The sequence below is a fragment of the Pseudocercospora fijiensis genome, assembly GCF_000340215.1.
Source record: "Pseudocercospora fijiensis CIRAD86 unplaced genomic scaffold MYCFIscaffold_2, whole genome shotgun sequence".
NCBI classification, from domain to species: Eukaryota; Fungi; Ascomycota; class Dothideomycetes; order Mycosphaerellales; family Mycosphaerellaceae; genus Pseudocercospora; species Pseudocercospora fijiensis.
Window position 1 is genome coordinate 4,612,178 of NW_006921533.1, and position 25,364 is coordinate 4,637,541.

General features: G+C 51.1%; 10 protein-coding genes across 10 annotated transcripts; 5 read left to right on the forward strand and 5 right to left on the reverse strand.

The window, feature by feature from the left end:
- The first annotated feature begins 317 nt into the window (after positions 1-317).
- On the forward strand, positions 318-3,229 carry MYCFIDRAFT_151331 (uncharacterized protein). Its single transcript, XM_007925435.1, has one exon. It carries the CDS (start codon positions 340-342, stop codon positions 2,056-2,058), a length of 1,719 nt encoding a protein of 572 aa, XP_007923626.1. The 5' UTR covers positions 318-339; the 3' UTR covers positions 2,059-3,229.
- Positions 1,231-4,364, reverse strand: MYCFIDRAFT_60820 (uncharacterized protein; the record flags this gene model as incomplete). The annotated part of the gene is made up of 2 exons (XM_007924478.1): positions 1,231-4,019; positions 4,104-4,364. The coding sequence occupies 2 exons, from the start codon at positions 4,362-4,364 to the stop codon at positions 3,009-3,011; spliced, it is 1,272 nt and encodes a 423-aa protein (XP_007922669.1). The 3' UTR covers positions 1,231-3,008.
- Positions 4,365-5,043: 679 nt separating this feature from the next.
- Positions 5,044-6,159, forward strand: MYCFIDRAFT_172073 (uncharacterized protein; the record flags this gene model as incomplete). The annotated part of the gene is made up of 7 exons (XM_007925436.1): positions 5,044-5,055; positions 5,099-5,136; positions 5,162-5,659; positions 5,689-5,698; positions 5,723-5,997; positions 6,037-6,062; positions 6,089-6,159. The coding sequence occupies 7 exons, from the start codon at positions 5,044-5,046 to the stop codon at positions 6,157-6,159; spliced, it is 930 nt and encodes a 309-aa protein (XP_007923627.1).
- Positions 6,160-6,759: 600 nt separating this feature from the next.
- Positions 6,760-7,918, forward strand: MYCFIDRAFT_89085 (uncharacterized protein). Its single transcript, XM_007925437.1, has 3 exons — positions 6,760-6,911; positions 6,961-7,368; positions 7,427-7,918. Exons 1-3 carry the CDS (start codon positions 6,849-6,851, stop codon positions 7,844-7,846), a joined length of 891 nt encoding a protein of 296 aa, XP_007923628.1. The 5' UTR covers positions 6,760-6,848; the 3' UTR covers positions 7,847-7,918.
- A 667-nt stretch (positions 7,919-8,585) lies between these two features.
- MYCFIDRAFT_60827 (uncharacterized protein) lies at positions 8,586-10,188 on the reverse strand. The gene is made up of 3 exons (XM_007924479.1): positions 9,644-10,188; positions 9,217-9,589; positions 8,586-9,159 (listed from the first exon to the last, which is right to left on the reverse strand). The coding sequence occupies exons 1-3, from the start codon at positions 9,870-9,872 to the stop codon at positions 8,802-8,804; spliced, it is 960 nt and encodes a 319-aa protein (XP_007922670.1). The 5' UTR covers positions 9,873-10,188; the 3' UTR covers positions 8,586-8,801.
- A 413-nt stretch (positions 10,189-10,601) lies between these two features.
- MYCFIDRAFT_53988 (uncharacterized protein) lies at positions 10,602-12,457 on the reverse strand. Its single transcript, XM_007924398.1, has 2 exons — positions 12,331-12,457; positions 10,602-12,247 (listed from the first exon to the last, which is right to left on the reverse strand). The coding sequence occupies exons 1-2, from the start codon at positions 12,448-12,450 to the stop codon at positions 10,943-10,945; spliced, it is 1,425 nt and encodes a 474-aa protein (XP_007922589.1). The 5' UTR covers positions 12,451-12,457; the 3' UTR covers positions 10,602-10,942.
- A 558-nt stretch (positions 12,458-13,015) lies between these two features.
- MYCFIDRAFT_161926 (uncharacterized protein) lies at positions 13,016-16,254 on the forward strand. Its single transcript, XM_007925438.1, has 3 exons — positions 13,016-13,695; positions 13,798-14,316; positions 15,118-16,254. The coding sequence occupies exons 1-3, from the start codon at positions 13,573-13,575 to the stop codon at positions 15,943-15,945; spliced, it is 1,470 nt and encodes a 489-aa protein (XP_007923629.1). The 5' UTR covers positions 13,016-13,572; the 3' UTR covers positions 15,946-16,254.
- A 496-nt stretch (positions 16,255-16,750) lies between these two features.
- On the reverse strand, positions 16,751-18,540 carry MYCFIDRAFT_172077 (uncharacterized protein; the record flags this gene model as incomplete). The annotated part of the gene is made up of 8 exons (XM_007925439.1): positions 16,751-16,777; positions 16,806-17,935; positions 17,970-18,086; positions 18,128-18,150; positions 18,184-18,276; positions 18,308-18,314; positions 18,353-18,426; positions 18,467-18,540. 8 exons carry the CDS (start codon positions 18,538-18,540, stop codon positions 16,751-16,753), a joined length of 1,545 nt encoding a protein of 514 aa, XP_007923630.1.
- Positions 18,541-18,585: 45 nt separating this feature from the next.
- MYCFIDRAFT_161927 (uncharacterized protein) lies at positions 18,586-20,687 on the forward strand. The gene has a single exon (XM_007925440.1). It carries the CDS (start codon positions 18,598-18,600, stop codon positions 20,479-20,481), a length of 1,884 nt encoding a protein of 627 aa, XP_007923631.1. The 5' UTR covers positions 18,586-18,597; the 3' UTR covers positions 20,482-20,687.
- MYCFIDRAFT_84458 (uncharacterized protein) lies at positions 20,585-21,245 on the reverse strand (the record flags this gene model as incomplete). Its single annotated transcript, XM_007924708.1, has 2 exons — positions 20,585-21,145; positions 21,234-21,245. 2 exons carry the CDS (start codon positions 21,243-21,245, stop codon positions 20,585-20,587), a joined length of 573 nt encoding a protein of 190 aa, XP_007922899.1.
- Between the last annotated feature and the right edge of the window lie 4,119 nt (positions 21,246-25,364).

Below are 25,364 nucleotides of genomic sequence, written 5' to 3' on the forward strand. Positions count from 1 at the left end.
TTCGCTTCCGCCACTCCCTCCAGCAACAATAAGAATAAGTTGCCTGATCCATTGCCGGCACCGTGGCCCATTCTGCATGTGAAGTTCGACCAGCGTCCAGTCGTCACATCGCCACGCCACCGTCACAGATACCAATACCGCGCCTTCGCTCGGGCACAGCCCTTGACGCTCGCCGTGGTCTGACCTGACCGGACCCCAACGCTGTCGTCGCTCCTACCTCCATTCACGACACACATCCCACCCGCGTCGATTGCCACCATGCCCTTCCTACATTCTCCCAAATCCTTCCGACTGCGCGAACTCACCAGCGCATCCCTAATCGCTTTCAAGCAACGCCGAATGCCATCCGACCAAACGCTACCCACACAATATCCTGTATGGGACGCAGCTCTCAACGCGACCATATCAACAATGGAAGTCGTCGCGTACGCTCACGACTCCCATCCAAACTTCCTCAACCTTGCTGCTCTGGTCTGCGAGGCCGTGCTGGAGGTCGTTTTCGTCGCCTTGCCAGGTTTCCTGGTCGCCATCTCCGGCATGTTCGATGCCAACAGCCAGAAATTCGTTGCCGAACTCAACACTATGGTCTTCACGCCGTGTCTTATCTTCACCAAGCTCGCCAGCCAACTCAATGCCGGCAAGCTCGCCGATCTCGTTGTTATTCCCTTCATCTTTATCGCTCAGACCTTGGTGTCGTGGCTTTGTGCTCAGACTATGGCTTGGTCGTTTGGCTTTGGCAAGAAGAACAAAAAGATGCACAAGAACTTCGTGCTTGCGATGGGAGTCTTTGGCAACTCGAACTCCTTGCCGATATCGCTCGTCCTAAGCTTGAGCAAGACTATCAGTGGCTTACATTGGGACGAAATACCAGGTGACAACGATGACGAGGTGGCCGCAAGAGGTATTCTATATCTGCTTATCTTCCAACAACTGGGGCAATTGCTACGATGGACATGGGGCTACAGCGTCCTTTTGAAGCCAGCCGAATCCTATACTCCATCCGAGCGCGGAGACGAGCTTGATGACGAGCGTTTGATTGAGGAAGGTCCCTATAGCGACGAGGACGATTCTCCTACGAAAGCAGTTCGAAGGAGTGGCAGTGATTCCGGCTTTAACAGCGGCTCGGACACTCCCCACTCCATGCATGATTCGAGAGTCAATCTCCGCGACGTTGTGCCAGCGGCGCCTGGTAATGGCAACGACATCAGCACTGAGCCCAGAAAACTCGGTCGCTCACATCAAGGTCGAGACGAGGATGCATCGAGCATCGACTCCGATTCCATAACACACTTCCCAAGCTTCTCACGGACACTGTCTGCGCGATCGGACACCACCGCGTGGAAGAAGCCGCTCTATCAAGCTCAGAGCTCGATTCTCCGCACGACTAAGAGAGTGTGGTACACCATCAGCACTTTCTCTCAGAACCTGTTCCGCAAGCTGCCACAACCCGCCCAGAAAGTTTTGACCGTGTTCTGGTCTTGCTTCAGCGCTTTCATGCGTGGCGTGTGGCGCCAGATGAATCCACCACTTTGGGCTATGCTGGCTGCCTTGATCGTAGCGAGTATTCCCAAGCTTCAAGAAATCTTCTTCACGCCTGGAACTTTAATAAACAATTCGGTCACGCGAGCCATTCAACAGTCTGGTAACGTCGCCGTGCCATTGATTCTGGTTGTCCTTGGAGCAAATCTGGCTCGCTCGACTCTACCTCAAGATCAACTGGCCACATCGCGGGAAGAGAAGAAAGAGGAGAGAAAGCTTCTTTACGCGTCACTCCTCGCCCGTATGGTCCTTCCCGTGATCATAATGGCGCCAGTGCTTGCGCTTGTTGCAAAGTACATTCCGGTTTCTATCCTCGATGATCCAATCTTCATCATCGTCTGCTTCCTGCTCACAGGCGCACCATCTGCGCTGCAGCTTGCGCAAATCTGCCAGATCAACAACATCTTCATGGGCGCCATGTCGAGCCTACTAGTCGCAAGCTACGTTGTGGTTATCTTCCCAAGTACCTTGCTCCTGGTTTTGATGGCGCTCGAGGTAGTCGAATGGGCTGTGATATGATTTTGAGGAGGTTAAATTAGAAGAAAAACACAAGAAGCTTACAGCAGACACTCTAGAAGACATTATTGCGAAGAAGACGACTTCCAGGCAACATGGTACAGGCACTCCATGGCGTGGAAAGCAATACAGGCCGTTTGATTGTTTTTGGTGGCGCGTGAAGGGATCATATAACGACAGCAGGGCTGCGCGCTGCGCCAGAGACGACTTTACGATACTTTGAGTTTGGCGGGCAAGCGTAGCGAGGGCGTTCGAAGGGCGAGGTTGTATTGTATGACTTCTTTCAAAGAGTCAAAGTCGAACTGTATATTTTTTCTCGTGCTGGGGCAATAGATACTATGTACAATTTCCAGCTCTTCGCCGTATCGTCAACTTCAACTTCCCAAGCAACAACGTGAAGTATTGCTCTCCCCCATCGGCATCCGTCGTCGAAAGGTGCTTACGCTGGAGCCACTATCAACGATCGCGGCACCACTCAATATCGTACTCGTGTCGTCTGTCTCTCGTACCAGTCGCATCTTCTTTCTCAAATCACCTCAATCATCGCCCAAGCGAGTGGCAGTACTCATGCAACCTTGAAAATGCCGGTGAGCACGATCACTCTCCTCAATCGGCGAATTGATTGGGTGTTCACCGAGATTTGCTGATAACTACTCCCCCAGAAACCATCTCACGAAGCTGGAGATCTTCAGCCAGGGCTCTGATGCCACGTAGATGCGACGCTCGCGGTGATTGAGAACGGCCTGGGCTCGTCTGAAAATGCTGCGAACGCGGTCTGAGGTCGCCATCTCGCCACTTGACACTGTGTTTTCATCTCCCATGCTTCGCCATGCATTAAAAAAAGACGTAACTATGCTATTGCTATGCACAACGAAACATCATCGACCTTTACAGGAATTCCAGGGGGGGTATGGAAGTCATCCTCCTTCTTCGCACCCAAGGGTTTGGATCGATCATTTCGAAGCACCTGCAGCAACTGAATGAGCGGCCCGAATGTCTTCACTTTCCACTTTCGAAGGATCCACACTTATTCGCATGTCGCCGCGTTCATGCTTCTTGGCCATCTTTTTGAGTGCTTCCTCGGTCAAGCCTTGACGGAACATGCGCTCGAGCACATCCTTCTTTCGTGTTTTGTGATCGCCGACGCTGATGATAACTCCGGCTGCAATGTTGCAGGCAATGGAACAGGAGAGAATCGTGGCCGTGAGTGCTTCGGGCCGAACATGGTAGTCTATCGACCACGTGCATGTTCCGAGCGCAACTTGGAAGAGACTGTGACAATCCAGCAGCACGACAGCCGCAATCATGAGCCGTAGTGGGAAAGCATGGTGAGTAGCGGTTTCGTGAGGCTTGTAGAAGGTGTGACTTTTGTTGAACTTCGCTTGGTGGTACTGCAGCCGCTTCTGCTGTCTTGGACTCAAGACAGAGTATTCGGCCATTTCTTCCTTGTCGACAATGTCATCAATTTGCTGCTCAGTGGCGCTTCTTCTTCTGTCCGGTAGGTCGTTGTGGTCGACAAGTGCAGGCAATTCTTGCTCCTTTCGCAACCGCCAAGTCAGATGATGATAGTGTGCTATGAAGCACATATGGTATGTGTCGACTGCGCGGAATGGTGCCAGTCCGTCGCCCATAAGAGCAAACAATGCGACGAGAATGAGATCGATAACGTTTATAATGTACTCCTGGCGGTCTCCAACGTAGATCCATCCAATAAGAGCGAATACCCATGCGGCACCAAAAAGTGTGACCAGTGTAGCGTATACAAAAACGAAGAGGCCCAAAGGCTTGCTGATATATTTCCGGAAGCCTCTCATTGAACGTTTGAAGCCTTCACGTTTGGAGTGCAAGAGATGACGGACATGATCGTTAAGTTCCGCCACATGTTCCTCGGCCCAGCCTTCAAGACTGACACCATGCGGAAGAACAGCATAGTGAGAATCGCTCAGCTCGGAGGAAATTGACATCTTTCGTTTCAGATTCGACTCCTGAAGCTCGATCGCATCTCCTTCCGTGGGTTGAGGGGCTGGCTGGGGGGTTGGCTGGGGCACAGGCTTGCGTGGTATTGACGGTCCAGGCTGGCCTAATCTTGACGCGCGAGTACCTGCTCGAGAGCGTGCAATTGCTTCGATGTGCTCAGAGGTCGGCCTCCTTGATAAAGTGTAGGTTGGTCTGCGATTGACAAGCCCACCAAGATCCGGCACGAAGAGGGAGTTTTGGAGGTTCGTGAGGGTACCAAGAGTCCTCACCTCGGGATCAACAAGATCAAGCAGATCGATGACATCTGCCTCATATTCAGTATCCTCTTGCATTCGCTGAGAGTACCTGCCATCTGGTCTCTGCGCTGTTGAAGTGTTACTCCTGAACCTGGAGAGACCGAATCCTCTTGACCGCTGCGCTGCGTGTCCTGCACTGTGCATAGCGGCGCCGCCTGCGCCCAATCTCTCTGGAGAAGGTGTCCGCGTAGCCATATCACGGGCATCTATTCCCGGCGTGGTGGCTCGTGAGCCCTCTGGAATATTTCGATATCCTGGATGCGTTGCGCCACCCCTCGGAGTAGCTTGCGCGCCTTCTGTGATTGTTGAAAGTTGACCTGCACCACCATCTAGGGTTCTCTGCCTGGACAGATCGGTAGCCTGGGATAAGACATTACTTGATGGTCGCTGTGGTGCCGAGAAACTCCTACGCCTTCCGGTCACAGCATCATCTTCTTCTTGAGCGTTGCTGTCAGAAGGCGCCTGAGAAGCCGGACGCGGCAAGATGACGGTAGTATTGGACGGTAGACGCCTGATCCTGATGTTCGATGGTGCTCTCAGACTCTCGAATGATGGGGCTCCTGGTATGTTGCGAGCACCTGGTGTTGGAGGCGGATTTGGGCGATCTTGCTGACTGGACAAATCGCCACGCCGCCGGCCTCCTTGACTGAAGTAGTCCATGATTCAGGCTGCGCGGGCAGAAGAAATCTTAGCTGCTGTTTCGCCCCGGCAGGCAATGCGTGTTTCAGTGTGCGCAGAGCTTGATACACGCAGCTTCAATTTGCCGCCAGCGCATATATTTTGGGGACTCTGAAATGATTCGTCAAAAGTGCATATTCTCTGCGTGTTCCAAGCTTCAATCGTTTCGATTATTCCGTTGGATATCAATTCCTCCCAAGGCGGTCACAGTCGGCTTCGGCTTACTCGGATGAGCTGAAGGCCAGTAGTCGCGTCTCCGGTCACGCGTTTCTGCTAGCAGTCGGGCAGACGGTGTCCAGTGGTATTGTATGTACAGCCGAATGGTCGCGTAGCAGCCGCTCGTGCGAGGCGAGGGCCTGGCCCCTGCAGAAAGGCGAAGTGAGGAAAGTTCCAGCAGCGAGGAAGCCTGACCTGATTCTTGCTGAAGGAGGAGCAACGCAAGCTTTGGAAACAAGCTTTCCCGTACGTCACCAGATCCCAGTACTTCTAATTGCTGACGAAGCATGCAGAGCAGGTCGGATATCGAATAAGCACGGCAGCCTCCTGCTTTCGAACACGCACACAGTGTGTCGACAACCGGATGCCTCAAGCGTCACTACTAGTAGTGATGAAGACACACAGGCGAAACGGGTGAACGAAGTCTTTGCGCCGCTGTGAGCCCGGGCGCTTCCGAGATTGCCAGCGCCACTCCCGTCGAAAAGCTCGACATCCGGTAGAAGCATTTCACCGTCATCTCTTCATCGGCCTGCACTTTCATACACCGAAGACGTGTCTTGCGCTATCATCGACCTCTACCTTCGCAACCGACGGACGATGGGCGCAGCATTCGCTCCCTACATTGCACTGCCTCGGCCCTGACTGTCGATCCGAATATTCAATTCAGCGTTGACGGCCAGGTAGCATTTGGACGGAGCACATCGTATGGCACTGTTACTGATTACACCTTTCACATTCGGTATACACTTGGCACATTCAAGTTATCAAAGGTCCAGTAGGCAATCGCATTAGTTCTACCAGCAGTACTGACAAGATCTCCTGCAGTCTGCGAATGTCACCGTCTTGTTCACAGGCATGGCAATGAGAGATTTATCTGATCATGTTGCACTACTTGCCATCAGAAATCTACGAACCGGCGAACATTGACACTCGATGAATTATTGATCGCGTCTAACAACGCTTGAGAAGATAGATCGCAACAGCTGCCCTGCCCTGCCCGTAGCCTTGCTCTTAGTAGGGATGTTAGAATACAGCTTTCTGTAAATGCAGGCTCTGTACAGTGTACACTGTATAATACACTGGTGGACACCAGTGTACATATGTCGGCCCTACCCAGATACTAGGATATTCAAGGATTATGGCTGCAGGACCGTATATGTACATACCAGCTAAATTTTCCGCCCCTGCGTACATAGTGTATTACAGAGCGTGTACCCATACACATGTACACTGCGATTAAGCGAGATGGCGGACGGGGGTAATCCCCGTAAGCGGCAGCTAGCTTGAAAGCGTTAGACGTAGACTTTTTAAAGGTGCGGATAATTCCTTTAGGCAGTACGCTAGCTTTAACCAGTTAGATCCCGTTTTCAGGGATCACCGCCGTCCGCCATCTCGCTAAATCGCGGTGTATGTGTAACCCCACCCCACCCCCACCCCACTCTGGCGAATGCTGTCGGCCAACGCGGCCCGCAGCTGCCACCAGAGTTGTCCTCGCTGCTGATGACTAGAACTCTTTGCTGCAAGTCAATGAATGCCAGAGCATTACATCGTCCGCGCCTCTTGTTTAACAGTATACGACCGCTTACAAGCCACCCCTCAATCCCTCACACCCGGCGCCTTGCAACCATGGCCAACATTCATACACCCATTCCGAATCTGAAGCTCAACGATGGCAACTCACTTCCAATGGTACACCCCTCTTGCCGTCAACTTTTCATTTCCAGCTAATCGATCATAGCTTGCCTATGGCACAGGCACGGCTTGGTACAAAACCGGAGATGAGAGTCAACTCGACCAAGCATGCATCGACAGCGCAAAGATGGCCATCAAGTTAGGATATCATCACTTGGACGGCGCCGAAATGTACAAGACCGAGACTGAGCTTGGCATTGCTATCAAGGAGTCAGGCGTTGCTCGTGACAAGCTCTATCTGGTCACCAAGGTCATGACCAACATCGCAGACATCCCCAATGCCTTGAGAACAAGCTTGAAGAAGCTCCAGACCGACTATGTCGACCTTTATCTTATCCATGCTCCATTCTTTGCTGAGACAAAGGAAGAGCACCAAGCCAAATGGAAACAGATGGAACAGTTGAAGAAGGAAGGTCTTGCCAAGTCAATTGGAGTCAGTAATTATTTGCCAGAGGTAAGAAATGCGAATATCTCGCCTTCGCGAATCCTTTGCTAACTGTGCTTACTTCTAGCATCTTGACTTCATCCTCGATGGCTGCGAAATTCCCCCAGCCATTAATCAAATCGAGTTCCACGCCTACCTCCAGCACCCAGACCTGCTTGCGTATCACAAGGCGAAGGGCATTGCCACCTCAGCATACGGACCATTGACTCCAGTAACGAAAGCTGCAGGCGGCCCAGTCGACGATCTGCTTGCTGCCCTGGCGAAGAAATATGCCGTCAACCCTGGCGAGATCTGTCTCAGATGGTGTATTGATCAGGACGTGGTGGCCATCACGACTTCTAGCAAGGAGCAAAGGCTGAGCGACTACCTCCGAGCCATGACCTTCAAGCTTACTCCCAAGGAGATCCAGCAGCTCAACGAGGAGGGCGCTAAGAAGCATTTCAGAGCATTCTGGAACCACATATTTTCTGCTGATGACCGCAGGTAGACAGTAGACATGGGTAGAGAAGCAGTCTGGCTTTGACTAGCTTCTAAAAAGCCGAAGGCATGATGCCTGGCGTCTGCTATTCTTTCTTCGCATTTCCATGAACGCTCCTGGCTCCCTCTATTAACTCTTTTGCTGAAAAGATCGGTCCAGTCCTTCAATATGAACGTAAGGAGAGATCGCGCTTTTTGAATCTCTTTCTGCTGGTCGAGCAATTCTTCGACATCCCAATTAGCCCACAAAAACTTTCCGTCCAACGCTTTCGCGTGATTGGAACGATCTTGTTTGAACAGTCCAAGCTTGGCTGACTTGGGTCAATGGCCGGGTGTTGGTCATGATGATCGGTCGGTGTGTAAGAAGGGTACGTCAATACTATCATGGGCTAGGAAAGAAGTATTCAATACCATCTTTCAAATGAAAAATTCGGCTACGAGAGGAGCTTTGATGTTCTTGGTGGGTCTCGCTCTTATACTCCGGACTTTACGGCGATTGTGGTTTGAAGCTTGATGTCGTAATTTGGACTGTTTGGCCTGGCAGGCCAACAGCGGTTGAAGAATGTCTTGCTTTGTAACCAACGTAATCCAAATCTACTGATCTCGACTCGGAGTTTCTGCTCTGCCGGCATTGCCGAGTTGTCGTTTCGGAGGACTCCAGCATAGCACTACTTACAATGTCAGCGATCGCTAAACAGCTTTTGGCCTTGTCTGTGCGTTATTGTGTGTAATGCAGTTTTCCAGAGATTCGCGAGAAATATACGTATATCACGGCTACTTGCCCAGCACTTCCTGAATACAGCGCTGTTCAGATCTATCATATGTCGCTCTTCAAATGCTCGTGTCCCGGAGCACTCATGCATTGCTCCAACCAAAGAAAATCAAGCCCTGCTCTTGAACTCGCAACCTTTATCTCTGTTCACCACAAAGATGCTATCAAATGTTCCCCATTCCTGGCACCAAATTTAATGTTTTGCTGTGACAGCCTCGCCAGTGGCCTTCTCAACGAGCTCCTTTGCCATGTCTCCGAGCGCAACCATGCACACGGTCTGCCATACTCCGAGACCAATACGAGGAGCGACACCACGGTACAGACCCCTAATACCGTTCTGCTTGTAGATGTAAGAGAAAGTGTTGGCGACTGTCATCTTCTTGGGACGGTTCGGGTCCTCAGTCTTGGACTGCATTTCTACACGAACGACCTCGATAGGCTGGTTCCATGCGCTGAGACCTCCACCGAGCGCAGAGGCAAGGATTCGTTCGGGTGCGGTGAGCTTCGTCTTTGGGTCTTCTTTGCCGGTGAACTTGCGAATACCGTTCTCACTGCATTCAAATTAGCATTTGACAAGCGCAAGTCCTGCTTGTGCACTGCCAACTTACGCGACTCTGCTGAGACCGAAACGTGATCCCCAGTTAGTGACCTGACGAACAGCGACCGCATTCACACCCTTGTTGATGCCCTTGATACCCTCAGCTCTGTAAATCGCCATGAAGGTCTCCATTGTGCCCGGTGGCTTCTTGCCGACAGCAGCGGCCTTGTGCTTGGTCATTTCCACGGTCTTCATACATGTGCAGAAACCCATCGTCGCGTACGCCTGCGCCAGGCCACCAGTCATACCTCCAGAGATTCCTGCCACGAAGTTGTTGGCGCCGAAGCTCTTGGCGTAGTATTCAGCCTCGGAGGCAACGAAGAGGAGGACAGCGCCTTTCGTGGAAGCTTCAATCCAAGCCCATGGAATGAGACCTTGGTAGACTGTGCGCGCGCATTAGCATGAGTCCTAAAAGTGATGGTGTCCATTTCTCATACAGCCAAAGAAGCCTCCTCGGCCCCATATTCTGGCAATCGCGCCTGCCATGCCGTCTTTACGGTTTGCTGCCATTGTGGTCTTCATGACTTCCAGCGGCTGGCCGAGTGTGGTGACCTCGAACATATTCAGACCTGCGCCGAGCAGCAAGTTGCTGAACTTGACGGGCTTCTTCTCGAGTTTCTTGCCATCACCGGATACCGCAACGAGCGGCTTGGAATCGGCAGACATGCTTCAGTGGATGGATATGCTGAGAAATGGCCTGACCAAGGCGATTGTGCGGCTTCTTTGCCTACGACTTGGTTTGTAGAGGAGGTTGGGTGTTCGTGGGCTCGTCGAGAGGAGGTTTGGATGATCTGTTGAGATAAGGTGGTAACCCTACGGAGAGCTTGCCCTGGAGCTGGAAGTCGACCGTCTCACACGTGGACAGGGCTGAGGTTGGCGAAACACAGACAAAAAAGTGGGTGTGGGAGAGAACAATGACGGTAATCAAGTGAACTGCAGTCGCATGTGGTCTGTCAGTCCGCAGCACTGAGCAGCTGCTACCTTAGTCCCAGTTTGTTTTCGGTGAGATGTAATAAAATCCGCACGGCTATACATAGGCTCAAGCTCTCACCTGCACTCAACCATCACCGCAGCGGATCAGCCCGAATGAGCCGATGCCACACGGGGAGCACAGCTCAGCATGCCCGAGACAACGATTTCTCGCTTTCCGACCTGCATGATCAGATCTCAGCGAGCGCTTCCGATGCTACCCAGTGGGCACACGATGGGATTCAACCACTTGCGAATTCCTACAATTGCGACTGTGGTGAGCGGCCACCGCCAGTGCTTCGCGAGCTCAGGGTCAGAGATCCAGTACCAGTCCAGTACCAGTGGAGTAAGATGCGTGCCCTGCACCTTCAATAACCGATAACGAGCATCGCGCTAAGAGCTTGAAACTCCGCGGTGAAAATTAATCGGCAGGGAAGGGTACTACAGCACTGACTGAAACACCATTCGACCTTTCATCAAATCTCGAGTGCCAGCTGCCGCTGTTTTGATGGTATTGATACATAGGAAAATCTAGCTCGGACAGTGACCGACAATAACACCTCTAGCACGATCAAACAGCGCTCCCTATGTATACAGTTCGAAGCTTGTAATACACGGACTGAAGCGCTTTCCACATTTCATGCATGTATGCTCTTAAATCATCAATGGACCGTCGTCCTTCCGCCGCCATCGCCGCCGAGCAAGTCCAATGCCCGCTTGGTGCGTGCTGGGTTTCTTTTAGGTGGTGTAGGCAACGTGTAAGCAATTCAGAGCTTAGCGCCAACAAGCTTAGCCCAGTGCTCGGTGCTGAAGGATTTCGGTCGCTCGATTGGTGCACCAACAGCGCGGTCGATAATGAGTTGAGGGAGGACACCAATTGCTCTGCTGACACCAAAGAGGACAGTGTAGAAGTTCTGCTCGGTGAGACCATAGTACTGCAGCAAGACACCAGAGTGGGCATCGACGTTAGGGTATGGGTTCTTGGTCTTGCCGTGCTCGGTGAGAACGCCTGGGGCAATCTTGTACACTTGCGAAACAAGCTTGAACATTGGGTCGTCTGGAAGGTGCTTCAAGGCAAACTCTCGCTGCGAGACGTAACGTGGGTCAGTCTTGCGAAGCACAGCGTGGCCGTACCCTGGCACGACACGGCCGCTCTTGAGGGTGTCCCAGAGGTACTTGGTGATGTTCTCATCGGAAAGATCGCTACCAACGGTCTTCTTCATCTCGAGGAGCCAGTTGAGCACCTCCTGGTTGGCGAGACCGTGGAGTGGACCAGCAAGACCGTTGAGACCGGCAGCAAGCGAGAGGAAAGGCGAGGAGAGAGCAGACCCAACCAGGTGAGTAGTGTGAGCGGAGACGTTACCACCCTCGTGGTCGGAGTGGATAGTCAAGTACAATCGCATAAGCTCGACGAAGTCGGTGTTGTCAGCGAAGCCCAGCTGGTTGGCCAAGTTCCAACCATAGTCCTTGTTCTTCTCAACAGCTGGGACTTTGCCATCCTTGTAGACGTTGCGGTAGATGCGAGAAGCGATCGTTGGCAACTTAGCAATCAGGTCCATACTGTCCTCAAAAGTATGCTCCCAATACTCGCTCTTCTTAATACCCTTAGCGTAAGCCTTTGCGAATGAGGATTCGTGCTCGAGAGCAGTGACGGCGAGTGAGAACTGAGCCATTGGGTGGAGGTCGGATGGGCAGCGGTCGATGAGCTCGGTAACGAATGATGGAACGTCAGATCTGGCGGCCCACTCAGCAGACAGGTCGCGGACCTGTTGCTCAGATGGGACCTCGCCGGTGAGGAGCAGCCAGAAGAGTCCTTCCGGGAGAGGCTCCTGTCCACCAGGGGCCTTTGGAAGTTGCTCCTGGCATTCTGGAATTGTGCGGCCACGGAAGCGAATGCCCTCCTCAGAGTCGAGCACAGAGCCCTCCCAGACCAGCGACTTGATACCACGCGCACCACCGTAGACTTGGTCGAGGGTCACCTCGCCGATGACCTTGTTGCCATAGTCTTTTCGGAGCTTCTTAATCTGCTCGATCTTCTCTGGCAGGCTGGATGCGAAGGTCTCTTTGAGGGTCTAGAAATTGTCACATCGTTAGCTCGCATTGAATCAGGCCATGGGAGCCATTGGGGTTCATTGCAATGGACATGGTCACTCACAGCGCTCTTGCTTGGAGTCGCGTAGGTCCTAGCAGCGTTGAATGCAGAGCGCTGGGTCCAGCTGGACTGGGTAGCCATTGTGCGGCGGAGCGCAACTCGGGAAGCGCTGTTAAGAGCCATCTTCAAGAAATCAATCCGATGACGAACAAAGAGGTAAGGGAGTTATGGATGCGACCAGTCCGGGCAATTGCTTCGGAGCTGGAGGAGAGGCTGGTGGGTGTTCGGACTTGGGGTTTGGATGGGAAAAAGTTGAGAGCTAGGGGCGGCGCGCACGTTCATCTCGCCGCATCACACGAGAACGACAGGACCGAAAGAGGCCGAAAACAGAACGGGAGGAGACCCGGACTCCGTGTACTCTGCATCCTTCATCCTTTGCAATGTAGCTACCATTATTGTTTTAATGGTATCGCATCCATGCTTGCCAGTGCTCAAACGCTTACAGCTGCTTCACTTGTCTAATCTAATAATTTACACTCGCGGGCGGCGGCAACTTGCTGTTGATCGACTGAGCTCACGGAAGTCGGAAGTCGAAAATCGGAAATCGGAAATCGGAAGTCGGAAGTCGGCGTCGGAAGAACAGTTCGCTAGAGCCGAGTGGCACGTGATCGCTGAATTTTCATTTCCAGCCACCGACGCTGCGGCTGCTTCTACTCCTTTCTTCTCACCTGCACACTGCACACACCCGCGCGTAAGAATAACTACACACCACAGCCGCAGCTGACAACCTCGACCGGGACGACACCACATCACGAGAATCCGATTCCTTATATTACGCTTCGGGCGACACACGCTCGCATTGCGCAGGATCTGTTTGCGCCCGCCGCACGTTCCTAACCAGGCGCGACGCTTGTGGTCGCCCTTCACCTGTCTGCTCTATTCTTGCATCTCGCAAACAATAGGATCGCCTTTTAGAGTCACCTGCCCCTATCACTCCGGCCGGACAATAAGAGACAAGCGCATCGTCCGGATAGAATCAGCGCGCATCGCTACTGCGTAGACTCGAGTCGCTGGGCAGTCCCTACTAGTCTTGACCGGAGCGACACGTACGTGCAATAGCATCTGCACCATAAAGCGACTTTCGACGCGTGCGTACACGTGAACTCGACAAACCCAAGGCACAGACAGTAGCTGGCCCGGACTTTGCTGACTTCAGTAGACTCGGTGAGGCATCTGTAGACTGAATCGAGCGACAAGAAGTAGCGCGTAGCTTTCCACCAACAGGAGAGTAGAGTAGACTCCATCATGGCGACGCCGGGAGTAAATGACCTTGACGGTCTGCTTGCGTCTCTTAACCAACTGAAACCACCGGGCGCCAGCAAGAACAAGATCGCTACTATCACGACTCTGTGCGTGAACAATATCCAGGTGAGCACACATGAGCCTTTGCTTTGTTATTTGCAGACACGCCATATACCGATCCTGTTAATGGATTTGCGCCCAGCCTAGTACTGACGTGAACCTTCATAGGCCGAGTCCACGATTGTACAGTCCTTCTACAGAGCACTCAAGAAAGCGCCAGCAACTCATAAGCTTGGCGCACTTTACGTGATTGATAGCGTAGTCCGCCAATGGATTGAAAAGGCGAAGTCTTTGGGACAAGAACTGCAGTTTGAAGGCCGTGGAGAGTCTGGCACATATCCCGCTGCTGTCAAGCGTGTGACCGAGTTGATGCCAGCCCTCTTTGACGACATCATGAAAGGTCTCCCAGCCGATCAAAAGCCCAAGTTGGAGAACATGATCACCATTTGGGAGCGTGGTAGTACTTTCCCTGTGAAACTGCTGCAAGACTTTAAGGCCAAGCTTGGTTGTGCACCAGCTGTAAATGGCTCGACTGCAACCACGACTGCCCCGGCGCAGGCGCCAGTAAAGACGTCAGGTGAGAAGTTCATGGCACCCATTCCTAGCAGACCGGTACAGACTCCTGTTGGATATCCGCCTCAATACTTGTATGATCAAGGTCTGCTTCCAGGAAAGGCTGCTCCACAGGTAAACGGCAACGCTTCTGCGAACCACTCTGCGCAGATCTCTGTAGATCCTCGCCAGCAACACCAGCAGCAATTCCAGCAGCCCCAGCAGATGCCGCAGCCACCTCAAAGCGCACCTCAGCCAGCAGTAGCTCCCCCACCCGCGGATGTCAACAGCATACTGGCTGCTCTTTCGCGAGCAGCTCCAGCGGCGCCGAGCCCATCATTTCCACCACAAGGTCAACCAGCTGTGACAGCGCCTCCACCTGGTCCACTGCCTGCCAATCTAGCGGCCTTTTTGCAGCAGCAGCATGCTCCACCACCGCAACCACCGCAGTCCGCTGCAGTTCCGCAACAGCAATACACCTATTCAGGGCCACCTTCAGCGCCACCACTGGCTCACCCTGCGTATCAGGCACCACCGCCACCATTTCACGGATATCCACCTCAACCGCCACCCTCGATACCGCAAGCATATTCGGTTGCGCCACCACCGCAGCAAATGCCACCTGCTGGTGATGCTTTGGCACCTCTGCGCGGCATTCTGCCTCCGAACATCCTCAATGACAATCAAAAGCTTGTTCCAGCTTTGCAATTACTGCAAGACCTCCAGAAAGATGGAATCACTCCAGACAAATGGGGTCCTGTGCTGAAGGCATTCGAAGAGCAATTCCAACCTGCACCACCTGCCTTCAACGCCCAAGGCGACTACGGTCGTGGACGTGGTCGAAGCCGCAGTCCGGATAGAGTAGGTCGTGGAGGCAGAGGCAGCCCGGTCTATGGGTCTTACGATGCGGATGCTGCGAAGAGACAGGGCGATGAGCACCGGGATCAGCGAGGTGGCCGGGGTCGATATAGACAACGCTCGCCGATCCGCAACAGCCCTGGACCAGGTTCTTTCGGCGGCAGACCGATGCAGCCCAAGTACATTGCATACGACAATACGCTACCACCAGATCACATCAAGGTTCTGTCCCGCACGCTATTCGTTGGTGGCGCAAACGGCACTCAGCAAGAAATCCAAGAACTATTCGAGCGCTTCGGTCGTGTGCAGACCTGCATCGCAAATCGTGACAAGCGTCACGCCTTCGTGAAGATGACTACTAGACAATACGCGTTGGCCGCGAAGCAGGGTATGGAGGATCTGCAGAATCGCAATGACCGGGAGACCATGAACATTGCACGCCAGACGAAGTGGGGCGTCGGATTTGGTCCTCGCGAGTGCTGCGACTACCAGCGAGGCGAGAGCACTATTCCTATCCACAAGCTGACTGAAGCCGACATGAAATGGCTGCTCACGGCCGAGTATGGTGGCACTGGTGGCAAGCAGGTCGAAGGTGGCATGGTCTTGGAAGAGCCTGACATCGAAATTGGAGCTGGTGTGAGCAGCAAGGCCATGAGCAAGCGTGTTGGGCCAGAGAACAATCCGCAGCCCAAGAAGCAGAAAGAAGATCGTGGCGGACGTCACGGTAGGAACAAGGGTGGAGATCGAGACCAGGGCTACGGAGGATACAGCGGCGTTACTGGAGGTCCTCCTGCCATGGACTACGGCTACGCAAGACCAGAGCCAGTCGCGGTGGCAACGCCTCCAGCAGTGCCTGGCTTCGGCTTTAGCCTGCTCCCGCCAGGAAGCGGCCAGACTTTCCGCTAGGAACGGAAGAATAGTGTGACAACTTCGGAGGGATCGCAAAATTCAGAGAGCTCCAAAGGACGGAGAAAAAGGGGAAGGAAAATGTGATGATTATGAGCATAGCGACTGGATTTGATCGGCATTACGGGCGTTTCATCAAAAGGCTGAGAGGCATACTGCAGTTCTAGCGTGGCTGGTATTCACACGGCACTGTATCAAGTAGCATCGCGCGGCATCAATGAGCATATTTTCGGGGTGGCCCTCTCACCTGAGGCAGTCTTTTGTATCAGCTCCAAACATCAGTGGGATCTCATGGACCTGTTACGCTTCAACAGTAGTACTCGTGGGGATTGTTCCCTTTCAATTTCGTTCCTGAGCGCTTCATGGGGCAAAGCACAGAGGTCGACAAGAGGGAGAAATGTGTGATGGCTTGGGCATAGAGGATGTCTAGGTGTCGATCTTGCTAACACCGGAATGTGTCTTGTGCTGTCCAGCATGGTGAAGGATGGTATGGAGTTGTTTGAAACGACGTATCAGGATGTGGCCTTCAAGCAGGACTACCAGATCGCGCATCCCAAAGTATACACTAAAGGTATCAGAGTGAGAGTAGGCTCCAGAATGAGCAGGTAAATTACATCTGAAGGACAATGATCTTGGTGAGCTATTGGTGATCCCCTGCGGTCGGCTCTCTATGGATGAGCGACCGTGGCATATTGCAACCGAGAGAACTAATCATCCTCAGATCCTACATGCCAAGCCCAAGTATTCCTGAACGTTCCCTGACCTGCTCGCAATTGTGGTGAGCCATTCAGATCTTCTTGCCACCTTAGCCTGCCAAAAATGCAGTCCGTGTCTTTTGATTTGGTGGAGAGTTCCTTGACGTGCTTGCCTGTGCCCAGAGAGTAGATGTGCACGCTGTTGTTGTACTGATCAGCAGCGGCGATCAGCTTGCTGCCTGGGCTCAGGATATCATAGTTGAGTTGTGGTCCCACCGAGGTGTGTGGAATCGAAAGCAGGGCATTTTCCTCAATGCTCCGGGTCATTCTCAAATCGTGGAGATCGAGGCTGATGTTACTGGAAATCAGTAGGTTGTGTCCACTCCCGTCAATGCTCGAAACACCAGTGATTCTTCTGTTCTTTTGAAAGCGACTTGCCTGACCTTGTGATCGGATATCCCAGAGTTTGACACAGTGCCGAGCATTCTTGGTCTCTTCAAGTGCTCCATATGCCAGCGTCGAACCTGAGAGCCAATCAATTGAAAAGACCTCGCATTCCTCCAGCTGCAGCTCGCAGATCTGAGCTCCATGATCGAGACAATTGACAGAGATAGCGCCTGTTCCGGCAAGCGCAACGTTGTGCTTGCTCATTTCAACCTTACTTGTCCAGAGATGACGTATACTGGGTACCGAATGGGTATGCAGGAATGCATTGGACACTGTCGATGTGAACCATCCTTCAAGAGGTCCGACCCGAAAGTGGGCGGAGGCACGTCGGTCGCAATCGCCACTTGCAAACATTATCGGCGTATCACCGTCTATGGCCTCAAAATCCACTGCTCGTTCCTGAATTGTAACAGGCATCGCGTCCCTTCCACTAGAGATACATGTATCCTCGCAAAAGAACATGTATCGGCGTGCATTCCGATCCCCCAGAACCGTTGCTAAACAACGAGATCGTGGCAGATATTGACAATCTAGGAAACTCGGCGACCGCAGGATTATGCGTACTGAGGGCGTGATTTCGGTGCGCTCGAGACTCCAGCCCTCTACGATAGCCTCATCTCGATAGTGATTAGCTTTGTTGCCTATCTCTCGCTGAAGACCGCACGTTGCCAGAATCCGCGAGCGGTCAAGTCTGCAATGGATCCGGCCTCTCATTGACTTTTGCTCTGCGAATTTCCGTCTTTTGGCATCTCGCGTCTGTTTCTTTTCCCGCGTGACGTTCGACTGGGAGTACTTTGCGTCCGGTGGGACTTTATGGGCAGCCTGTATCTTGAAATATTTTCCTTTATCTGCATCCTAGAAATTGATGAGTCGAAGGTCAACAAAAGTCTCGGACATTTGGGTGCCCGCAGGTGATTGCTTTCTTACCCAGTAAAATCCAGGAATATTGCCTCGATTCATCTTTCCACCACCCGGACTTTGATAGGCAGGTCTTTCCCCCTGTTCGCTGTGGGATTAGCAGTCGCTCTGCTATATGCGACGCATTCGTTGCCCGAGTTGGACGCTACGACCGACGAGAGCTTGCCATTGTGCCTACCTGTTCTGCAGCATCTCTGTTGGCCGAGTGGCAATTCTGTAGATATTCTCGGCGGGCTTCGGATCAATGAGACGAGGTCGTTCGAGTTTCAGCCTTCTTCAGATGCGATTACGACGACGATCACTTGGAAGCTGCAATGCTCGTTGCATGAAGCGACGGCTGTTGTGACTGTCGTCCAGAGCTGGCGGAAATTCGTCGACTGGACCCTTGCAAAAGCCACGCGAGGCGGCAAGCTTAAATAAGCTTCCCGCATGATCACGTCACTGCGGAGCCGCGGCAAAACGGAGCTCTGTAGCTACATGAGAAGTGCAAGTCATTCTCATTCCCTTCTTCTGGCAGAGTCCTTCTTATATGCATCGTGCGGCGTTCCGATCGCGAGCAAATATTCTTAAGCCTCGGAGGAGACTTGCCACAATGGCGAACCAGGTCAGCAATGGAGCCGCCAACGGCGAGCAGAAGATGTTCAGCATTAGACATCTCCCGAAGAGCAACAACTTTACTCAGAAATTACCGCCCGATCCAGAGTTTCCCACGCCAGCGGCTTCGCATAAGGCTGAGCGCAAACAGCTCGGGCCCCGGCTCGTGAAGAGTGCCGCATACACATTCGTTCGACCAGATCCCTTCAAGAAGTCAGAACTGGTCGGCGTATCGAAAGCAGCCCTGAAAGACTTGGCGATTGATCCTGCGTCTGTCGAGACAGACGACTTTAAAAAGACTGTAGCTGGCGAGCAGATAGTGACCATCGACCAAGATAAAGAGCCTGACGATGATGATATATACCCATGGGCGCAATGCTATGGCGGATATCAATTCGGCTCGTGGGCGGGCCAGCTAGGTGACGGACGAGCTATTTCCCTTTTTGAGACCACAAACCCGAATACTGGAAAGCGATATGAAATACAGTTGAAGGGCGCAGGGAAAACACCATACTCACGATTTGCAGACGGCAAGGCTGTGGTCCGAAGCAGCATTCGAGAGTTCGTGGTCAGCGAAGCTCTTAATGCTTTAAAAATCCCGACAACTAGAGCTTTGAGCTTGACGCTCGGCCCAGAGGAGCGTGTACGAAGAGAGATGACAGAGCCGGCTGCGATGGTTGCACGATTCGCAGAGAGTTGGATCCGTCTGGGAACATTTGATTTACCGAGATCGAGAGGCGACCGCGATATGGTACGCAAATTGGCTGACTATGTGGCGGAGAATGTCTATACTGGCTGGGAATCGCTACCCGCCAAGGTGCCATCGAACGAAGAGAAGGATGTGCTTGAGCCTTCACGGGGAGTATCGAAAGACGAGATTCAAGGAGAGAACGAATTTGCCGAGAATCGATACACGCGACTCTTCCGTGAAGTCGCTCGTCGTAACGCTAAGACAGTCGCTGCATGGCAGGCATACGGCTTCATGAATGGTGTTTTGAATACTGATAATACATCGATACTTGGACTGTCCATAGACTTTGGCCCATTTGCTTTCATGGATAACTTCGATCCGAATTATACGCCGAATCACGACGATCACATGCTTAGATACGCATACAAGGCGCAGCCCAGCATCATTTGGTGGAATCATGTTCGACTCGCCGAGGCCCTGGGTGAGCTGATTGGCGCCGGACCGTGGTGCGATGACGAGGAATTCACAACCAAGGGAGTGCGTCAAGAGCGTGCCGACGAACTGATCAAGCGTGCCGAGACTCTGATTGATCAGGTTGGCGAAGAGTACAAGGCTGTGTTTATGGCCGAGTATAAGCGCCTGATGACTGCGCGATTGGGTCTTAAGCAGTGCAAGGAAGGTGATTTTGAAGAGCTATACTCGGAGCTTCTTGATACATTAGAAGCATTAGAGCTGGACTTCAACCACGCCTTCCGTCGGATGAGCAACATCAGCATGGTCGATATCGACAGTCACGAAAAGGCCAAGGATGTCGCGGGCCGCTTCTTCCACAACGAAGGTCTTAGTGGACTCGCGGGTAGTGAAGAGGATGCTCGCGAGCGATTGGCGAAATGGCTAGGGAAGTGGCGAACCAGAATTCTCGAAGACTGGCCGAGCTCAGAAGAGGCGAGGAAGGAGCGCATTGCTGCCATGAAGGCTGTCAATCCTAACTTCGTCCCACGATCTTGGGTTCTTGATGAGCTCATCGAGCGCGTTGAGAAGAAGGGCGAGCGCGAGATTCTCGGCCACATCATGGACATGGCTTTAGAGCCATTTAATGATAACTGGGGTTGGAATAAGGAGGAAGAAGATCGTTTCTGCGGCGACATCCCGAAGTACCAGAGAGCGATGCAGTGTTCGTGCAGCTCGTAGAGAATCTCTCTCCTTCGAATAGCTAGCTGCCTTCCAGGCAAGCTTGATCAGATTCGGGAACGCACGAATACTTTTCATATTCCGACCACTGACGAGGGATCAATCACAGCTCCCGATGCCATCCGTGCGCCTTCTCAGCAGACATGCCAGGGATATACGATTTCGTAGTCGGCCTATCCTCACTCAACGGAAGCGATGCCTGTCCGACCTTCGACACCCTCACACTCTCAACCTGAACAAACTTGGTCTGCTCATACTTCTCGAACAGCTCACACACAGCATCAACCAAGTCCCCAAGCGTCACACCTTCAGGCCGAAATTTCGCATACCTCTGTTCAGACTTCTGCTTTTGAGCATCATAATCGACATGCGTCACGAACGGCGCCCTTCCACTCCCCAACTCGTAGAAAGATCGAGTATACCAGAAATGCGTGAAAGGAGGTGAAGCGACGAGGAGATTCCTCCAAGATCCAGATTTGGGAAGATGGTCGAATTGCCGCTTGCTGATTTCGAACGAGAAGGTCCAGAATCGAGGTTCGTTTGGTTGGAGGTGGGAGAGGATGTCTATGTTGTCGAATGGGTAGGCTGAGCCCCAGCTTCTTTGTTCAAGGAGTAAGAATGGAATCCAGACGTTAGGGCGAGCGGGTGGGTAGCTGAATTTTTGCTGCCAGCAAATGTTGTCTGCTTTGTCTGCTGGTGTGGGTAGGTAGAGCATTTGCCGAATTGGAGTCGATTGTTTGACTAGAGCATACCATGTCCTGCATGTTGTCTGGCCTAGAAGGACAGTTCTGACGGAATTGACTTCTTGTGTTGTATTGTTGCAGGGTAAGGCTAAGAGTATGAGCTCCAAGAGCTCTGGTATGTCGAATGCTCTGCTCGCTGCGTTCATATTGTCTCTTGTCGCTGCCATGTGACTGTGACTATCGCTGTTTCCCTGGACTCATTCCATCATGATGAGTGAGCTTCAAAAATGACTTCGATGCTCCGATGTAGTAATAAAGACGCGAAAGCTGCCGTAAGCTTGGATACTTTTTGTCAGATCCCAAGGTAGAAGAGCCCTGTTCTCGATGTGCTGGTTTCCAAGTTATTCCGATTCTCCGCGTTGACCCGAATGTGTTAGCAATATCACCAAACCGTTCTCAGAGCAGGAGTGATGAATTTCTGACACGAGAATCGTGCGCAGCATGTAGCAGATAAGAATAGACTGTTGGATTCACGAACCATTTAGGCCCTGAATACTTCGCTCGTCTTATTGTATAAGACAACCGTCTTATCCATAAGATAGGACCCACTTTATAAGACGCGTTGAATACTAATAAGTCAGCGGTTTATTATAAGACAGCTTAACTTATCCATAAGTCGTCTTTTATACGCTTGTCTTGCGAAAGCTAGCATATAGCTATACTAGTTGGCTTTTATAAGACGATTGTATGCCTTATTGCCTTGTTTCTAGTAGTGGAGCCCCTAATTTAACCATCTCTTGCCCCTGTTCTCGTATTCTTGCTCTTGCTGTATAGTAGTAGTAGTGTAGTAGACACTGTATTCGGCTATAGACGACGACTTAATCGAGGATGTAGCTATTATTGCGGCTATATTCGCAGTGCTACAAGCGCTCTGTATTCTTCTTAATAGTAAAGCGAAGGCGCCGAAGTATCGACTAGGTGGTGTAATAACGACTCTTGTAGCGCTAGAATTAGGTAGATAGTAGACGAAGATAATGCTATATAGACCGGAAGAATACTACTATACGACGACGAGGCTCCGACAGCCTATTCTTCGAGCGTTGATTAATACCTTAGTAGAAGATTATAGACTTACTAGAGGGCGTAGAATCAGTCTAGCGGAATAGGTAGTTATATTCCTTAATATAGCGGCTTACCGCACAACCAACAACCGCTTGCGGACCATCTATTAGCACTCACTATTAAGCTGTAGACGTGCTGTCTTAAAGATAAGCCGCCTGCTGTGTAAGCTATATAGCGATACCGTAATATAGCCGGCTCGAGAGGCAACTACTGCCTCAGAAGTATACGAGAACCCGAAGTTCTAGCTATATTTGTCGGGTTGTATAGGCGCACTTAATAGCTCGCACGTCCCCTTTAAGACGAAGAAGATGAAGAATCTAGGCGCCTATCGTAACCGCAAGGGCACCGTTACTTAGAATGTATTGGCCTGTTGTGACTTCCAGTCTAACTTTACGTATATATTGCCTAGATAGGAGGGCTCTGCGGCGGATGGCACTGTATTAGCCGCAGCGATGAGGAAGGGTATGTATATGCCGAAGGGGAGGTTCTATTTAGCGGACGGTGGATACTCGAAGAACCTAGATTATATATTAGTGCTATACTAGAAGACAAGATACTACCTTCGAGAATGGAAGGCTTCTAATATAAAGCCGGAGACGAAGGAAGAGCTGTTCAACCTGCGCTATTCGCAGCTTCGCAACTATATCGAGCGGATGTTTAGTATTGTTAAGGAGCGATAGCCTCTGCTTGGAATTAGTCTAAACAAGGGCTATACTGCGCTCTAACAGTCGCGCTTTGTATATAGACTCGCCGCTCTTTATAACTTTATGAACCGCTATAGACAGACAGTCGAAACCGAGACGTTCAACTAGCAGCTAGAAGACTATAACTAGGGCTTCGATGCGGATAATATTATCGAGGAAGAGGTCGCCGAGGCGGATCGAGAATGGATAGCGATAAGAAGCAAGATGTCGGTTTATAGGGACAAGATAGCGACGGCGATGTAGCAGGACTATAAGATTAGAATTGCAGCGATGAAGCCGTACGAAGATAATTAGGTAGTAGAGGTTCAGCAGAGGAGTAGACATAGTTCGAAATCGGGGCATAGTTCGGTGCGGTATAGGCTTAGCGCGATTTCCTACCTTATTTCGCTGCTTCTTAATATAATTTGGAACTTTAGGCAGATACTGAACGCGTTATTACTACTATTGCTTCTCTCCGAGTGCTCTACTAATAGCTGGAGTTTCTATAAGTTTAAAAGCGGATACATCCGAGCTTAGCGTCAAAATCCGAGTCTTATTGCTGTATCGCTATTATCCCTATAACAACACCACCATTTTTTTATCTCGTTCTAATTAGTTAGTAGTTGATTGGCAGATGCTTTATATAAAAAAACAACGAAGAAAATCGGTAGTGTAGTTGTTAAGGAAACTCGTAATAAAGTCAAATTTCATGGTTTTTGCTAAGCATAGAGCTTAGCTTCATATGTACGCTTATTTGGAGGAAATGTAGCTTGTTTTTGGGACGACAACATATCCGAAAATGAACGTGATAGTGGCTTCGCAGTATATAATAAGATCTTTACGCAAAAACTAACAATACCTTTACACAAAGTTATAGTATAGACAACCCCGCTGCATTCTAAGAAATGTAGTCGCCCTAGCAACAATCTCTAACTTTTCACTGCTATAAATACCCATCTTGGCTATTAAATGGCGGACCTTGTATCGGCGGCAATTAAGGACCCCTATACCTATAATATAGCTTATACGCTAGATGATTAAACGGAATACTATCTAGAGCATTATCCCTAGCAAATTGCTGCGACTGTTGCTGCTAAGGTAACTCCTAAGGCTTATAAAGAGGGCGTGGTAGTACTTTAGCGGCGGGCTGCGTAGCAGTGTCTTCTACTACCCTATTGTTAGGCTCTTCCTCGTCGTCTACCTTCCCTCTCTTCTTTAATAACTACTTTAGCATCGCCTCGAGATTATTATCCGGACAGCCTATTACGCGACTCGCCGTGCCTTTATTCTCGCAGAGGTCTAGTATTGCTATCTTCTTCGTAAAGGGAAGCCTTGTAATACCCTTACAATTCATCGCGCGCCTTATAGCGGCTATTACAATCGTCTCTTGCGGCGCCTTTAAGACCTACTAGCGGGCGGCGATAGAGGCTACTAAAGACCTTAGTAGCATCGAGAGGTCTTTAATAGCAGCAGTCGTCTCGTCCTTCCGGTAGACTCGATCTGTCTTACTCGAAGCCTCGCTCTTCCGCTTACGACTGCTCGCAGCACTTAGTGTATTTCCACCTTCGTTACTACTCGGAGGCTAATCTTTATTACCTATTAGCACCTCCTTATCCTTATTATTATCCGCCTCCTTCGCCTACGACCTCTAGCGTACCTCTTTAGGCGTCTCTTAAGCTAGTATATTAGCCGGTTGTGCGTTCTTACTAGTAGCGAGGTTATTACTAAATAGGACCTCTAGTTGAGAGTAGAATTTAGGCAGAGCGTTACGCTATATCAAGCAGTCTAGATGCGCCTTATAATAGGCCTCTTCTATAGCCTCGTCGTCTGGTCGAGGTAGATTGCCTAACTAACTACTAATCCTTCTAAGGTGTGCTTTCCAGCGCTTCTAAGGCGCTCGGAAAGTGTCGTATTTGTTGCGTACCTGCTTTATATTTAAGTTAAGCTTAAACCGAGTATTCAACTCCTTCGTTACTTCTAGTATTATAGTATTAGAATACCCTTAGTTATCATTCTGCGCCGCTATATAGTCCATTAACAAACTGAATAGCTATTCTAGCTGTTCTTCAGTCTATAGATGTAGCTGCGCACGCGTACGCTTCTTCGGCTTATCGTCCTTCGCCTTCGCACCCTTCTTCGGCTTATCGACCGCCTTCGCCTTCTTCGAGCCCTTCGGTAGCATAGTATATAGCAATTACAAGAGGTGGATTCTACGGCTTGAAGTCCAAAATAGCAAGGTTGTGGGTTACGAGATAGTTACGAGATAAAAGATTATAACACCTGGCAATAAGACACGTTAAATACTTCAAAATGGATAAGACGCGCTATAATAAGATAGACTTGCGATAATAGTCGACTTATGGATAAGACAACCTCTTATGAAAAGACAAGACGA

Excerpts from the sequence above, each read along its gene's own strand:
- MYCFIDRAFT_60827 (XM_007924479.1), bottom strand. The coding sequence starts at position 9,872 with ATGTCTGCCGATTCCAAGCCGCTCGTTGCGGTATCCGGTGATGGCAAG. Across the intron at positions 9,590-9,643 it reads CCGAGGAGGCTTCTTTGGCT|TCTACCAAGGTCTCATTCCA; the intron begins GTATGAGAAATG and ends GCGCGCGCACAG. Across the intron at positions 9,160-9,216 it reads TTCGGTCTCAGCAGAGTCGC|TGAGAACGGTATTCGCAAGT; the intron begins GTAAGTTGGCAG and ends ATTTGAATGCAG.
- MYCFIDRAFT_53988 (XM_007924398.1), bottom strand. The coding sequence starts at position 12,450 with ATGGCTCTTAACAGCGCTTCCCGAGTTGCGCTCCGCCGCACAATGGCT. Across the intron at positions 12,248-12,330 it reads CGACTCCAAGCAAGAGCGCT|ACCCTCAAAGAGACCTTCGC; the intron begins GTGAGTGACCAT and ends GACAATTTCTAG.
- MYCFIDRAFT_151331 (XM_007925435.1), top strand. The coding sequence starts at position 340 with ATGCCATCCGACCAAACGCTACCCACACAATATCCTGTATGGGACGCA.
- MYCFIDRAFT_161926 (XM_007925438.1), top strand. The coding sequence starts at position 13,573 with ATGGCGACGCCGGGAGTAAATGACCTTGACGGTCTGCTTGCGTCTCTT. Across the intron at positions 13,696-13,797 it reads TGTGCGTGAACAATATCCAG|GCCGAGTCCACGATTGTACA; the intron begins GTGAGCACACAT and ends GAACCTTCATAG. Across the intron at positions 14,317-15,117 it reads CAGGAAAGGCTGCTCCACAG|CACCGGGATCAGCGAGGTGG; the intron begins GTAAACGGCAAC and ends CAGGGCGATGAG.
- MYCFIDRAFT_89085 (XM_007925437.1), top strand. The coding sequence starts at position 6,849 with ATGGCCAACATTCATACACCCATTCCGAATCTGAAGCTCAACGATGGC. Across the intron at positions 6,912-6,960 it reads ATGGCAACTCACTTCCAATG|CTTGCCTATGGCACAGGCAC; the intron begins GTACACCCCTCT and ends AATCGATCATAG. Across the intron at positions 7,369-7,426 it reads TCAGTAATTATTTGCCAGAG|CATCTTGACTTCATCCTCGA; the intron begins GTAAGAAATGCG and ends GCTTACTTCTAG.
- MYCFIDRAFT_161927 (XM_007925440.1), top strand. The coding sequence starts at position 18,598 with ATGGCGAACCAGGTCAGCAATGGAGCCGCCAACGGCGAGCAGAAGATG.